This window comes from Myotis myotis, unplaced genomic scaffold (assembly GCF_014108235.1).
Source record: "Myotis myotis isolate mMyoMyo1 unplaced genomic scaffold, mMyoMyo1.p scaffold_m19_p_17, whole genome shotgun sequence".
NCBI classification, from domain to species: Eukaryota; Metazoa; Chordata; class Mammalia; order Chiroptera; family Vespertilionidae; genus Myotis; species Myotis myotis.
Window position 1 is genome coordinate 16,786,433 of NW_023416321.1, and position 17,172 is coordinate 16,803,604.

At 40.6% G+C, this 17,172-nt stretch overlaps 1 protein-coding gene across 1 annotated transcript in view; it reads right to left on the reverse strand.

Annotated features, from left to right (window-relative positions):
- The window catches only part of CEP112 (centrosomal protein 112), a 300,119-nt gene that overhangs the window by 161,805 nt on the left and 121,142 nt on the right, over window positions 1-17,172 (reverse strand). Inside the window, exon 19 of the mRNA XM_036341573.1 lies at window positions 13,796-13,903. Coding sequence (XP_036197466.1) covers window positions 13,796-13,903 — 108 coding nt within the window. The remainder of the gene's footprint in view (window positions 1-13,795; window positions 13,904-17,172) is intronic.

Genomic DNA, 17,172 nt, shown 5'->3' on the forward strand with positions numbered 1-17,172 from the left:
AGTCATTTAGAGTTCTTTCTGATAGACTGATCAATGACCCTGCCCATATTCAAATTTGAATTCATTCTAAAAAATCAGGAGCAAATGAAATAGATAATGGAATTTCAAACCTAAACATAAACGTTCATAAATAATTTGTTTGTTATTTTGTTATGACATGTTGCTCAGTGATGCTAATGAATAAATCTCAAAGTTGCTGGGGTCTTTTAAAGTGAAATAGTCAGGCTTGCCTGCTTGATCCAACACTGCTTGGCCAACTTCTAGATGTTATGAACCCTTTCTGATCTTTGCCTAGGTTTCTTCACTGTCAGTATCCTCTGACAGGTGTGTCTTCTGATAACTGGCAGAGTCCAGGAGAAAAACCCTAATGTTCTGGAAACATTTTGATGATAGATTTATAACCACAAATGCCATGATGAAGGTGGATCTATGATTAAATTCAAGGTTTCACTTGTTCCTAGTCCCTTTCAGGTAAGAAAATGGTAAAAGGATTCTTGGATTTTCCAGTTTGGTCCTTTACTTATGGGCACATCTGAAGGGTAAACAGAAAGTAGCATATCCTCCTTACCTTGGACTATACCATTTTTGGTTGACCAACAACAATTTCTAATGGAGGTAGTGGTGACCAGGAGGTGGTAAATCACGGAAAATGTAGAGGATGTAAAAGTACATAGCATCCAGAAGGATGAATGTTGAGTGGTCAATGTGGTCTCTAAGTCAAGGGGGTCCAAAATCTATAATATGTACTACAGGGGAAATATGATGCACCATCACCAAGGAACCTGCTTAATTAATGCTGGCTAAAGTTATCCATGTAATACAGGAGGAAAAGCTTCAAGTTCCCTAATCCAAAAGCACTGAGCTGTGGACCAGGTAATTATATGTGTAGTGCACACTTTACAGGTACTAAAACAGACTGGCATGTCTTCCAGGGACAAGGAAAGTGATCAGCCCTCACTTGCAAGCACCTGCTAGCATCTGGCAGTCCCTTGAGTTACTGAGCTTGATGGCGTGGTGGTCGGGGTTTGGGTGAGAAAATGGCTTTATTGTCTAGAAACTACTAGGTTGACTCACATGTAATTACCCTTTTTGTAGGTCAAATAGAAGACGGATAAGTGTCCTGATCCATCTACTATGAAACCCATCACACACTCTGAAAGTGAGGTTCAAGAGTAAAGTGTTGGAGTTCTGCAATCCCTGCAAGCACAGCTCTCTATCCCAGACTAAATCATTCTGCAGTCTGATGATGATGATGTTCCCACTCCAGCGAAGGCTTCCCGGGAGTGCCAATGGCAGGAGCACATTCCAGGCCCAGAGAAAGACCAAGTGGGAACTGCTAGATATCCAAGTTGATGGGGGGCTTGGAATATATATTTAAGTCCTGGTAGCTGTTTTACAATAAATTAGCACTAGCAAATACGACCTGAATGCCTTTTAATAATCTTATAAAGAAAAAGACAAAGGGGATAAAATAAGTCATTAATTCTCAGTACACAACACATAGACCAACACATCCCAATGATACACCTCAACGTCAGAAATTCTAAAACCAGAAACAAATTACAGAAGTTCCAGAATGCACCTAACTCATTAAAAAGGAGAAATTATGGTGCAAAATACTACCTAAAATAACCTCATCTGTAACTAAATGATAAAATCTGTATTCTACAAGCCTTGGTATAAAGGGGCAGAGCCCTAGTGAATGTAAATATAAAAGTTGAAGAGTTTGGAGTGATTTAGAGGCTATCTAGTACAACAGTCATCTTTTTTTAAACATTTTTTTTTATTGATTTCAGAGAGGAAGGAAGAAGTAAAAAGAGATAGAAACATCAATGATGACAGAAAATCACTGATTGGCTGCCTCCTGCATACCCCACACAGGGGATCAAGTCCGCAACCCAGGCATGTGCCCTCACCAAGAATTGAATCATGACCTCCTGGTTCTTAGGTTGATGCTCAACTCCTGAACAACACAGGTTGGGCTACAACATTGATCTTAATCAGGACTCTCCCCTATAACACTGAAAGCTGGTCACTCAGCTGCTGCTGGACTGGTTTTAGCACTAAGGGAATAACTGTGGTCCAAGGCAACCTATGCCTCACACTGAACATGCCTGGCTCTGGAACTCCTGGGTACAGATAGCAGGAAAAGCTGTAAACTGTAAAAAGAAAAACAAATGTTAAAACACACATACACACACACACACACACACACACACACACACACACACATACGAACACTCACTGACAGCAGTCAAACAAGGAAAGAGAACTATCATGAATATCACCTTTGCCATAAATTTCAGAAAGTATTGGTTAAGAAAGGAAAGAGAAGGTTCTGACATGGTTTGGTGAGATCTACTATTTTGTCTCCATCCCCTGGAGGTAGAGCTGCTAAGCTGAAATAATGCTGGGGAATATTCTTTAATACCCCAGTTTTGTAGAGAATAGACTAAACATTAATCATTCCCTTTCCCTGTTGCAAAATAATACCCATGTATGTGCCCTGGTGGAGAATAGGAGGGTAATTGCATGGGGTAGAAATGGCTGATTGAAAGAAATGAATTAAGCTAGGAAAGTGAAAAACTGGGGCTTATTCTTCCTGATAGAATCATCAGCTTCAAAGTTCCCATAAGAAAAGAAAAAATCCTCCAATACGGAGCACAAAACCTGGTGTAGGACATTAATAAAATGCTAAAAGAACAGGTCTCATTTTCTCTAACAAAAGTTGCTCAAAGCTCCAACCAAGTTCTCCTCCTCTATCCTTATCATAATCTCAAACTATAGAAAAGCAAATGCACAAAATACCTATGGCCTCAAACTGTGACTGAAAATAGAGACAAAAAAGGAATCAAAGAGAATTCATGCGCATTATAACAGAACAAGTAGTAGATTTGGATAGAGCTACCCATATTAAGCCCAAGCAAGATGAAGGAAAAAAGTGTCTAAACAACTATAAATTTATTATATCAGGGGGAAAAAATGAACTGAGCTAAAAAGGAGAAGGAAATTAAGGAGGAGGAAGGGAGAAAAACATACTTTAAAAATCAGAAACAGAGTAATAGGATAACTTACTAAGAACATGAGTACGATGAAAGAGAACTCTAAGATAAAAAGATAAAACAACAAACCAAGGATTAAAATAACTCCATCACAAAATTAATTCTAAAGTAAAAACAACAATATCTATCTATATAAAAGGCTAATATGCAAAGTGTCCCCTTGGGAGTTCGACCAAAAGACCAGCAGTTCAATTGCTTGCTATGATGCACACTGACCACCAGGGGTGGCGCAGAACAAAGGAAGGCCCCGGCTGGCAGCCAGAAGCCAGAAAGAAGGCCCCGGCAAGTAGCCAGCAGACCCTGATAGGCCCTGATTGCCAGCCAGGCCTAGGGACCCTACCAGTTCACGAATTTCGTGCACCAGGCCTCTAGTTCTGAATAAACATGGCTGAAAATCTAATCATTGACTCAGACCAAAGACTTGAGCTAATCATAGTAAAGGCCCATGAAGGAGACAGACAGAAGATTATACAGAGAGAAAATAGAAAAAGGAAATCCATGTATACATAGATATGTCAGAAAATTTCTCTGAAATAAATGAAGAGATGAATGTGTGTACCAAAGAAGTACAATGTACTGATATACCAAGTCAGATTGAGAAAAGATGGCTGAAAAATACTATAACTAACTCAAGCATGGAAAAACTCAGACTATAAAACACAAACTACTAAAAACAAACAAACAAACAAACAAAAAACCCCATACACAAAAATAAAAACACTTAAGGAAATTCGGGCAACCAGGAGGTAAACAAAGAATCTGTATTAAGAACAATTAGTTGCCACAAGACAGTGGAGCAACGTGTACAAAGCTTTATGGAAAGAAAGATGACCAGAGAAGTTTATTCCCAGCCAAACTATCCTTCAAAAATATAGTGATTCTCAAGCATACAAAAATGCAGTGAATACAACAAATATATGCCCTTCCTGAAAAAAACTCTATTTAATGATGATGTCTCATTAGTTAATAGGTGAATCAAAATAAAGGACTCAGATAAGAAAGAAGCTGTGCTAAAAGTCCTGGTGGTAGATATATAATTGATTTAAATTTAAAAATTACCTCTATGTAACTGTGAAATCATGGTTTTAGAACAAAATATAAATGCTACAAATTTCCGTGATATATAAATAATACTTTAACTGAAAAAACAGAGTGGTAGGAGTGGAAGTGTAAGCACGATAATTTTATTTTTTACTAGAGGCACGATGCACGAATTTCATGCAAGAGTAGGCCTTCCTTCCCCTGGCTGCCAGTACCAGCTTCCCTCTGGCACCCGAGACCCGGGTTTCCCTCTGGCCTCCAGCAGGCACCCGGGACCCAGGCTTCCCTCACAGCCCCAGCTTGGGGTCTAATTAGCATATTATGCTTTTATTATTATAGACTAGTGGCCCATTGCACGAAGATTCATGCAATAGGCCTTCCTTCCCCTGGCTGCCGGCACCAGTTTTCCTCCGGCACCTGGGACCCAGGCCTTTAGTCTGGCCACAGCAGCAAGACTTGGCTTCTCCACTCTGGCTGCTCCCAGCCCCTCCTTTTTTTAATATATATTTTATTGATTTTTACAGAGAGGAAGGGAGAGGGATAGAGAGTTAGAAACATCAATGAGAAACATCAATCAGCTGCCTCCTGGACACTCCCTACTGGGGATGTGCCCACAACCAAGGTACATGCCCTTGACCGGAATCGAACCTGGGACCCTTGAGTCCGCAGGCTGATGCTCTATCCACTGAGCCAAACCAGTTAGGGCTCCTTCCCGCCCCCCCCCCCCCCCACTCCTCGAGTGGAGCCCAGGGCAGACTGGAAGCCTGGGTTTCCCCTGGCGACCCAGGCCCCGAGCCCCTCCTTGAGCGGAGCCCAGAGCGGGTGGGAAGCTTGGCTTCCTCCATTGCTGGGAGCAACCCAAGCCTCCTGCTCATTCCAACTCCGTGGCCACCACCATCTTCAGTTGTCTTCAGTCTTTACTCTGTGCCTACATATGCAAATTAACCGCCATCTTTGTTGGGTTAATTTGCATAGTCGCTCTGATTGGCTGGAGGGTGTAGCAGAGTGGTGGAGTGATGGAGTGATGGCTAATTTGCATGTTTCTCTTTTATTAGTGTAGATAGTACAGAGTGAATTAATGTTCTTAAAATTGAACCATAAAATCTGAAAATGACTCTAACCTCAATGTATTTTTAATCTTTATTTCTTACTGTTCTAAGATATAATTTCTTTTTCTTTTTTTTTTTTTATTATTAGTTAAGGTATTACAAATGTGTCCTCATCCCCCCCATTAACCCCCAACCTCCCCCCCACACACACTCATGCTCCCATCCCCCTGTTGTCCATGTCCATTGGTATGGCTTATATACATGTATACAAGTCCTTCGGTTGATCTCTTCCCCTTACCCCCGCCCTCCCCTACTTTCCTTCTGGGGATTGATAGCCTGATTGCTGTTTCTCAGTCTTTGAGTCTGTCCCTTTTCATCAGTCTATGTTGTTCTCTATAATCCACAAATGAGTGAGATCATGTGGTATTTATCTTTCTCTGACTGGCTTATTTCACTTAGCATAATGCTCTCCAGTTCCATCCATGCTGTTGCAAAAGGCAAGAGTTCCTTTTTTTTTTACCGAAGCATAGTATTCCATTGTGTATATGTACCACAGTTTTCTAATCCACTCATCTGCTGATGGGCACTTAGGCTGTTTCCAAATCTTAGCTATGGTGAATTGTGCTGCTATGAACATAGGGGTGCATATATCCTTTCTGATTGGCGTTTCTGGTTTCTTGGGATATATTCCTAGTAGTGGGATCACTGGGTCAAATGGGAGTTCCATTTTTAGTCTTCTGAGGTAGCTCCATACTGTTCTCCACAGTGGCTGCACCAGTCTGCATTCCCACCAGCAGTGCAGAAGGGTTCCTTTTTCTCCACATCCTCTCCAACACTTGTTGTTTGTTGATTTGTTGATGATAGCCATTCTGACAGGTGTGAGATGATAACGCACTGTTGTTTTGATTTGCATCTCTCGTATAATTAGTGACTTTGAGCAGGTTTTCATATGTCTTTCGGCCTTCTGTATGTCCTCTTTCGAAAAGTGTCTACTAAGATATAATTTCTTATACGATAAAGAAACATTTTGTAAATTTCAGAAATTCCTTTAACTCCCTTTGTTTCTTAAACTTTCACATAAAAATATTTTAATAAATGGCAAATACAGCATGCCCCTGTTTCTAAAAAATTATCCTTTTATTTATCTATCTCTCACAGAAATTTCTGAAATGATGCTCTATAAGATTTTTTTGGTCTAAGTTTTACTTTCTTTATTTTATGAGGTTACCGTGTCAAATGGCAACAGCTCCCTTCAAACACATGGCTCTCGTATACAGAGGAATCCAGCACACAGTTATTCGATGATACTGGTGTCCCCACTGTGAGTACATTCCTCAGCACCTTAGTGGAGGTATTGTCTAGGCCAGCCGTGGGCAAACTACGGCCCGCGGGCCAGATCCGGCCCGTTTGAAATGAATAAAACTAAAAAAAAAAAAAGACCGTACCCTTTTATGTAATGATGTTTACTTTGAATTTATATTAGTTCACACAAACACTCCATCCATGCTTTTGTTCTGGCCCTCCGGTCCAGCTTAAGAACCCATTGTGGCCCTCGAGTCAAAAAGTTTGCCCACCCCTGGTCTAGGCCCTCCTGGTCCAAAGTAAAAAAAAATCATTCTAATATTCTCATTTTCATGAGAATTTTGAGCTCTTCCTCAATACTATGCTAAGGACGTTCTGGCATCGCCACTTTGGATCAAGATGACTATAGTAGTAGAGAAGATCACTTCCCAGTGAAATCACAAACTGTTGTAAATGTGTTTCATACTTAAAGAAGAGATGAAGGTCAGTTCAATATTGTGAACAATTACATACATCAGACTAATGACAGTTCAAGGGCACTTTGCTTTAAAGTGTTAGCCATTGAAAGATAAGGGCTTGTCTATAGGGTTTGCCAGGTAATACTTCCACATCATCCCACCTCCCATTCAAGGGCTCCTAGTGAACAAATTTTGCTTCTTGTGAAATTTAGTACTACTTTTACATAGTTCATTAAGATCCATACTCAAAGACAAGTGCATCACACCCACCCTGCTTTTCCATGTAAGAATATAACTTAGATCATCAGGTCATGTCTCTGAGCAGTTTCCCATCTGCATTTGCAAAACAGCACTTTTGAAATGTCAAAATAAGTTACCAAATTCTCCAGAGCTCCAGAAATTCAGCTCCAATGGGACAGAGTCCACTGCAAAGTTAGCAGCATTTCACTACTTGCTGGGGTCCAACCCCAGCAGGTCCAGGGGTCCCCAAAGGTGTGGACGGAGTCGGCGAAGAAGGAATGACACAGAGACAGCGTTCAGTTGATCAGCAGCCTAGCCAGGATCTCTAACCAGGATCTCCAGCCAAGTTCTGGTCTGGATATCCAGCGAAGTTCTGTGTCCATGCTCTCTTGCTAGGTTCTCCAGCCAGGTTCTCCAGCCAAGTTCTGGTCTGGATCTCCAGAGAGGTTCTGCTCTGAATCTCCAGTGAAGTTCTGGTTAGGATCTCCAGCCGGGTTCTGTGTCCATGTTCTCTTGCTAGGGTCTCCAGGTTCTCCAGCCAGGTTCTGTAGCCATGTTCCCTCGCTAGGTTCTCCAGCCAGGTTCTGTCCAGGTTCTCCAGCCAGGTTCAGTTACCAGGTTCTAGTCAGGTTCTCTTGCCAATTTCTGTAGTCAGGTTCAGTCCAGGATCTTTTGCCATGTTCTCTCGCTAGGTTCTGTCTCTAGGTTCTGAGGCCAGTTTCTGTCCAGGATCTTTTGCTATGTTCTCTCCAGCGAAGTTCTTCTGTCTCTAGAGAACGTTCTGTGTAGGTTCTGTGCCTAGGTTCTGTCTCTAAGTTCTGTGTGTAGGTTCTGTCTCCTGTTGTCTTGTTACATCTGTATTTATACCAGTTGACTCCAATCCTATCAATCTCTATTCCAAAGGTTAGGGCGTTTCTTATCTCCATTCCAGGGAGTAAAGATTATGTAGCTTAAGCATGATTGTTCATAGTTAAAGTGATTAATTACTCGCCTGGCACTTAGTTAAGAGGTTTTATTCCCTCCCTAACTTCAGGGGAAAATTCCTACCTGGGGAAACAACCTTTCTCAGAGACCTTGGTTAAAACACATAGTGCCAAGAAGGTGAGCAAACATATTAAGAACAGTATGCCATATATGCCAGGTCCCTTGAAACAGCAAGGATGGACCGGCTCCCAGCAACTACTGATTCTGTGGCCTTACATGTTGGCATATTTTTTTTTTATTGCAACAATATGATGTAAAATGTGCTATTGGACATTACATTTCATGCAAGATAAGGACTCCATTAAAGATAAACTTATGGACAATTTGTTTTGAGATCTTGGAGTCAGAGGAAAAGTACAACTTAGCACAGAAAATACCACAGTATGGTCTGATGTTCAGAACAACTTCTTCATAGAAACAGGCACACACACACAAAGTAAAAAGTAAAAAGTCGGCAGTGTGTCAAGAGTAGAAATAGAATTTGTCATCTGTGGGTGGCCACGTGGCTCTAGAGTTAGATATCTGCTGCAACACAAAGAGCCCTGCATGCAACCTGTCAGTCAACAGTTGGCTTTAGTCACGCAAGCTCTCTCATTTAGAAGTTCATATTGCTGTGCTGACTGCTATGAGATGGAACCAGGGCCTGCCAGCGTATACTGCTTCTCCATTCCTTTTCCTTTCTAGTCAACCATCACCTGCCAGGGCCCACCCTGCTGAAGCTCCAAAGCTCAGGATGCACCGAGGGCTGAAGGCTGGGAGCACAACAGTGAGTGCGAAGGAGAGCTGAGAAACGATGTTTCCGTTCCAAGTTAACACTGCAAAAACGCTTACCCGGCACCTGTAGGTGACGAGTGACAATACTTATCCTGAGCTTTTAAAACTAAAAAAAAAAAAAAAATTCCTACATTTTCTGTGTCTTTATCTGCCAGATTTCAAGTACACACCCAAGAAGGATTCAGATAGTCAAATGCTTCAAGAAGCTTTTTTAAAAATATATTTTTATTGATTTCAGAGAGAAAGGGAGAGGGAGAGAGATAAAAACATCAATGATGAGAGAGAATCATTGATCAGCTGCCTCCTGCACACCCTCCACAACCCTGGCATGTGCCCTGACCAGGAATCCAACCGTGACCTCCTGGATCATAGGTCGACATTCAACCACTGAGCCACACCAGACAGGCAAGAAGCCTTTTCCTCTCAGTTTAGTGATGGTTCACTCATGCCACTCAAATTGAGGAAATTCATTAAGAATACACCCTCTTAGATAGAGTTCAATATTTTTTGTAAAAACGTGTCTTATCTGTATATTTTAATTTTAATTTATTTTACCTTATGGTAATGTGTAAGGGGTTGGCCCTTCGGTGTTTTTTTATAATCAACAATAAACATTTACTTATTCTGTAGAATTTCACCACTTGTTTATCTGTTGAACTACATTTCCTTCTAAAGACTCTGTAGTGAAAAAAGAATATATAAAATCTAAGATTAAAGAGTGATGGAATTGCAAAAACACACACACACAACAACAACAAAAAAACCCTTCATGGCTCAGGAAATCCCAGCATGCCTGCTTTGTTGTTTGTCTCCAAAGTGAATGAGGTTTGTGAAAAGACAATCAGAATTGTCCTTTTGTTCCAATGGGTTATACAGGAAAGAAACAGGAAATCTTGATGAAAGCTTGGGCTTTACAGGATATTTATGTGAGTGTTTATCCCATGTGTTTGATGTTTCTCTCTACACATCTGCACACTTTATGCCTGCATTTTGGCTAAAATATTTTTAAATACCACTTTGCTTTTTTCACTTCATTATAATTCCTGGCATGATGCTTTCTATAGGGGAGGGGCACAAAAATTAAAACTGAATAAAGAAACGGAGGCCCAGAAGGCACAAGTCATTCATTTCTCTGGATGTCAATTTCCTCATAAATGTGAGGATAAAACCGGATGAGTGCTTCTAAAACTTTTCCACCAAAGCACCCCTAGCAGCGGTGAAAATGAATGTTACCCCCCTGGGGGATCTGAGGGCAAGCTGGAAGTTTCTTTGAAATGCCCTATTTTATCTGAAAAATTCATGAGAACTTTGCATTTTACAAAACAGGAAAGTCTATGTTTGTTTTAAAAAGAATGTTACCTCAATAGTAAAACTATTTGCTTTCCCACAAATAATCATGTGAATGCCACCCTCCAGGAAAGGAATGCAGCTTCCCATCACTGGGCACTGGCTCCCCGCCCCAGGGACCAGCGCCCATAGGAGAAGCCTGGGGGATCGGCATCTCAATACCCCTGCAGCTGGAAATGCTATGACCATTTAAGATTTGACCACTTCAGATTTTCATATTTTAGAGAAAAGGAAGACTAGATAACAGAAAAGTGGTCACACGTGCACTTGACCGGCAGCTGAGAAGGTCGTGGGAAGCCCAGAGAGAAGACAGTCCACCTGGAAAGGGGGCCAATAGGGAGTCGGTGGTGGAATGAGCGATGCCTGCATCTGTCAGACATGCACAGGGGCTGAGGTCTGGTCAGGCAAAGGCCCAGAATGTGAACGTTGTTGACCCTGGCCTAGGACGTCCCCTTCCATGTGCACATCCCTCCACAACACTCCGGCTGCTACTTCCACACTCAGGTGGGGAACCCTACCTGCTCATGGGCCAAACAACTCCACTTGAGTGGTTCTCAGGAAAGAACTGCTAGAAATACTCCTCACAGTCCACCTACACACCGGCTCAGCCTCTGCTTCCCAGACGCATGAGTGAAGATGAAGAGCCTGGCTCAGGTTCAGGTTCAGATTCCATCATCTATTTATTGTGCGGGACTCTGGGCTGGTTACTAACCGGATGTGCTCCGGTTTCTACAACTAGAACATGGGACAACAGATAGCGGCACCTGCTCCACAGACTACTGTGCGATGGGAGGTGCTCAGGTCGTAGAGAGCATGTAGAAACGGTACCTGGCCCAGATAAGGAAGGGTCTACTGACTGTTAGCTGTTATGATTATTATACACAGCCCAAATGTAACACCTTCCTCAATTATAGACTTGAATTTAAAAACAAATATGCAATTCTCCTTAGTCTCGTCTTCTCTTGGCTAAATATCCTATTCCTTTAAATTTTCCCCTGGCATAGTTCCAAACCTTTCTAGACGGTGGAGCAATCCTTTGAACATGTCTGAGTTAGTGTCCTATGTAAAATGGACAACCAGAACTGATTTCTTCTTCATACGACCTGATATATATATATATAAAATATATATATATAAAATATATATAAAATATATATAAAAGGCTAATATGCTAAGTGTCCATCCGACTGGTAGCTATGACACACAATGACCACCGGGGGAAGACACTAAATGCAGGAGCTGCTGAGCTGCAGTGACTTGGCAGCAGCAGTTCTCGGGTGATGTACCCCCAAACCCAGAGAGGAGGGAGCCCGATTCCTTGCAGGGCCACGCAATTCCACCTTCAGCCGTGGGTTATGTTGTTGCTGGGACATGTCGGCCCCCAATCTGGTTTACTGCACACTTGCATTTGCATTCCACACCCTCTACGACAGCAACTTTGCAGAGCGCCCTCTCACACTCCGGGACCCCTTGGGGGATGTCAGAGAGCCAATTTCGGCCCGTTCCCTGCTGGCCAGGCCGAGAGACCCCACCTGCCAGAGGGAACCCGCTCACTCCACAGACGTCCTTCAAGCCACAGCTCACCCCAGGTGCAGCCGGCCAGGAGGGACTATGGGAGGTTGGCTCCAGAGCGTGTCCGGCCTGCCTTGCTCAATCCTGCCCCACTAGCCACCTTCTAATTAATTTCCTTTCAATGTGCATGAATCTGTGCACCAGGTCACTAGTATATTACCATGTCTCTCACCTCTTTTATCCCATTGTCCCAGGTGTTTATGTCTTCTTTGTCACCCCCACCTTACACCACTCACATCCCTTACACCTTCCCCTCCACATACTTTCTGCAGATGATCTTCTAAACTGAAGCATAGGATTTTATATTCAATCCCAAAAAATTTCATCTTCTTAATTTCAGCTGTTTAAACTCCAAGAAGGAAACTTTATTTCTGTGTCATCATCCAGCGACTGACACATGTAGAAATTCCACCTCAAGTGGATACTTGTCATTCAGAGATGGCCCTTCAAACACACCTAACCACAGGTATTTACCATCATCTAAACCCTATTCCTCCATTTCCTTCATGAAGGACCTTGTCAGGTGGCTCAGTGAGATCCAGATATAGTACATCTACTCCTCTTTCCCTTTCCATCAGTCTGGCCCTCCTGATCAAAGAAGGAAATGAGCTTAATTGGCTTCATTTTAAAAATACATATTTTTTTATTATTTCAGAGAGGAAGGGAGAGTGAGAGATAGAAACATCAATGATAAGAGAGAATAATTGATAAGCTGCCCCCTATACGCCCCCTACTGGGAATTGAGCCCGCAACCTGGGCATATGCCCTGACCAGGAATCAAACCATGACCTCCTGGTTCATAGGTCAACGCCCAACCACTGAGCCACATCAGCTGGACACTAATCAGCTTCATTTTTAAAGAATGTGTGCTGGCTTGTAAGGACCACTACCACAGGCCTATCCTTTCTCCTGATAAACTTTCACAGTAAAAATAAAACAAACCTTAACATTGGGGAATACTGTTGCAGTTAACAGAATTTTCTGCTAAAAAAAAAGTTTTTAAGTTTTGTATATTATCATACGGACATATATTTTTCTAAAATCTACTAGCTCACACTCCTGCCTTTATGTCTTCTGAGTTAGTTTCTGCCTGGAGTCTTCATTCTCAACAACGATTCAAATGCACAGGCCTCCGGACACAGGAAGGATAAAAATGGGTGCACCCTGCACTGACCTGAGCGATCCCAGGGTGGGTTTTTTAAATTCCTGTTATACACTTGTGTAACATTTATATCATTTATCTCTTTCTCATGAAAATTAAATACAGAAAAATTGAGGCAATAGGGTCTAATTTCTATTAATAGTAGAAATTATTTAAGGAATTGATTTTCCTTATTAATTATTTTTGACCAAGACTATAAAAGACAAAAGTTTGGTAGATTTTTAAGTTTATCATTCTGAGAAAAGCCTTTGAAGCTTAAAATTCTTTCAAACAAATTTATATGCATGTATCTGTACACTAAAAACCGACTGTCACACTAAAAAGGAGCTGACACTGTCACACTATGGAAAGTGGGAGGTACAGAAAAAAATCATCCATGATTCCATCATCTGACAAATAATTAACATCATTGTTTAAATACTTCTGTCTGATTTTCAAGGTTGAGGATAACTGGGCCAGAAGGTGTAAACATTTCTTATAACTCTTGAAGGGTACAACCAAAATCTTTCCCAAAAGGCTGCATAATTTATAATGCCACTAGCAACTTATGAAAAGACCAATTTTTCTAAACTTTTGCCAACTTTCGATGGTACACTGTCAATTCTAATTTGAATTTTTATTAACACTAAGGCTGAAGATGTTTCTGGATTTCATTGAAACAAATATTTTAAATATTTCATATATATTGGTAATAATGCTCTAGTAATATTTTCACGTACAGCGATTTTGTGATATAAAGAGGTATTTAGAAGAGTTTATACGTGCCTCAAGAATTAAATGGCATCACCAAAATGAAGGACCTACCTGCTGTTCATATCTTTGCTTGACATCCTCCATCTGCCATAAAAACTCCTTTGATTGTTTCTCACGAAGAGACTTAGATCTAGTTAGATCTGCTTCCACTTTTTCCATCTACAAAATTAAAAAATCAAACATCAAATTTTGAAAAATTTATATTCCATGTTTTTATTTGTCCATTCACTAAAATGACAAATTTTAAATACCTCACCAATCATAATGATGCATTTACAGATGATAAAAGTAATAAAAGATATACCTGTTATTTTGGTATATTTTAATTGTTTAAGTCAAGAAAATAAAAAGTTAATATGTAATTGACTAAGTTCTATGATTGTTGGCCCATAGATAATCAGTATTGTGATAAAAAATGAATTTCCTAAGAAGTTGTTTAAGGAAGCACAGTCAAGCCCACTTCATTTTTGTTGGTTTCTAACTCAAGATGTGGGTTACAAGGCTCTCGTTCAGTGCTTTTCACATTCAACCTCAAGCAGGTGGCTTTTTAATTTGGCCTCGGAAATCTACCCTCCCTACACTCCAACAACCTTGGCGTTTCCCAAACAATCCATGGCAATCTTGGATCTCCCACTATCAGGCGTGTCCCTTCATGCGTTTCCTCTTCCAAACAGTCCATCTTGAACGTTGACTCATGTCTCTTCTCCTCTCTGAGGTTTCTATAATCCTTCCAACTGATAGGAATGTGTCGTCCTCTCTGAGCTCCAGGACTTGACATCTGTATTTCTCTAGGACACTGTTTTTCTCTGTACTATGGAAATGCTTCGAAGGTTTGAGCTTCGTTTACTCATCTAGATCCTGTGCTCCCTCTCTAGTAAAAGAAACTAGGATATAATTCTTTCTCTTGAATCTTAATTATTAACTAATTGCCTTGTTATGCTGTATTCAATTCTTAAGGATGAATGAAAGGGCAGGCAAAAGCAAGAGGGAAAGAAAAAAGAGAAGATAAATCAAGGTGGGAAGACATGGTTTATTTAGTGCTTTTAAGAGAGATCTTTATAGGAAATTGATTTTTGGTTCTTATGTTTCTTCAGCACAGATTGAATAGTAAAATAAATAATAAATATTTAAATATTTCAAATATTAAATACTTAAAATAAAAATGAAGAGCTTTCTATACTCAAAGTTTGTACAATAGAATATCTTCTATCAAAAAAAAAAAACAGAATTATCCTATATAATAAAAGGCTAATATGCAAATTGTCCCCTTGACTGGGAGTTCGACCAACCGGGAGTTCAACTGGGAGTTGAACCAGGGGGCAGGGCCAGACGACCAACTGCCTGCAGCCCCTCCCCCTGGCTGGCCCTGCTCCCGATTGGCCCCTCCAAACCCCAATCAGGATGGGCCAGCCAGACCCCACCCATGCACGGATTTGTGCACCGGGCCTCTAGCCTTCTGTAATCAAAATAGCAAACAATTGAAAGCACATGAAAAGACTTTTTATACCTAAACATTAAGAAAAATTCAAAATAAATAACTGATATTATAAGGTAATGAAATGTGTTATTTTAGGTTATACTGACCGAGAATGCAAGAGCCCACTCCATTCTTATTCCACAATTTAACAAAATAATAAAAAACAATTCTTGTAAAATACTCAAAGCTGTATAGAAACACAGAGTTCTCAGTTGCCATAGATACAAGAGATTCTGCGTTATCATACATCATTCCATATTCCATTCAACTTCCAAGTGTTTAAAACAAATAACACCACACTCCTTTTATTGTGTAACTCTGCCTTCCAAAAACCTCAGAGTAAAACGTGGTGGTCAAATTAGGAGCAGCAAAGGGCTTGGATGCATTTCTGTGAATGGTTGGTGTTTAAAGCAGTAACAACGAGGTAAAGAGGGTGCTGCAGTTTCCTTAGAGGGTGACTCAGGCATTACTTTAGCTACATGTAAAAGAACACCCAAGTGTCCACAGCTTAAACAACGCAGGCCCTTTATGTTTTCCTCACGTAACAAAAAGTTCAAAAATAGGCTGCTATATTGGCAGTTCAAAGATGTCAGGGTTAAGGTCTCTGCCATCCAACCTTCCCGTAATGATTGTGAAATGCTTCTGCAGCTCTGAACATCTGGGAAGGAAAGGGCAGAGGGGGAAGGGGACGGGATAAGGGCCGAGGGCCCCTATCAGCTGAGTCAAAAACCCTTTTACGGGCTTTGCTGCAGAACCTGTCAGTAGCAAATTAATGATGCCGTTTGCATCTGATTCACTGGAACAATATTAATAAAAGGCAAGCTCCACCTACAAGGTCAGAGACTGCAGTTTTAAAACTGTGTCTAATGTTGCCCTAAAAGTACAAATGAATATTGGGCCAACATCTGGCAGTCTCTGTCAAATATGGTCATAATAAGTTACTGCTCTTTCTCTAGTACAGTATCCATGTTATTATATTGTGAGTAACTTGACATTAACAATTTATATTATACAAATACTAATATACAATTGTATACAAATTCAAAATACATTTTCATGCAGTTAATACATATTTAGATAAATTATAAGAAATTGCCCTTCAAATATTTCCAGATATATGTAGAGATAGGTAGGTAGGTAGGTAGGTAGGTAGGTGGGTAGGTGGGTAGGTAGATAGGCTAGCAGAAAGATCATTATTTCTGTGTTTTAAAGACTGAAAACTAATATCCTTAACAATGAAAATCAATGACACAATAATCGATTATATCTAGAGTTCTTTTGTGAGAGATCATTAATTTATATAAGACTGCCAATATGTCTAAGGCCTGTCCTTTTGTTATTGATTTGTAGCACTTTTAGCTATTCTGGATGTGAACTTCTTGTTCAATATCTGGATTGCAAATATCCTCTCCCACTCTGAGTTGCCTTTTCATTTTCTACTGGTCTCCTGTTTTTTTAATGAATTTACATTTAACAATATTATTTTTATGTCTTTCTGTTTTCTATTTCGAAAATCCTTGCTTAGTAGTTCCAATTATCAAAAATGCTCTTGCATTTCCTTCTGCAAGTTTTATTGTTTTACCTATCTCTGTGTATCTACAATCCTAGAATTCATTCTGCGAATGGAGTGAGATAAGAGGCAAGATCCCCATATTTCCATGTGGCCATCCAATCGACAGTGTTTATTAAGTGATCATTCTTTCCCTGATGCACCGCAATACTTTCTTTGACAGGAATCAGACTGATCATAGATGTGCCTATTTTTGTTTGTTTTTTCTTCTGTAACAGTGGTCACCCTCCCGCCCAGACCACACGGCGTTCATTACTATCGCGTACTTAGTCTCGGGCCTGGGGTGTACCCTCTCCCAGACTGCCGCAGCTGTGCTTAGGCCTCTGCATCTTCATACACATTGTCTTTATTTTTTTTATTTTTGTTAAAGGCATCTTTTTA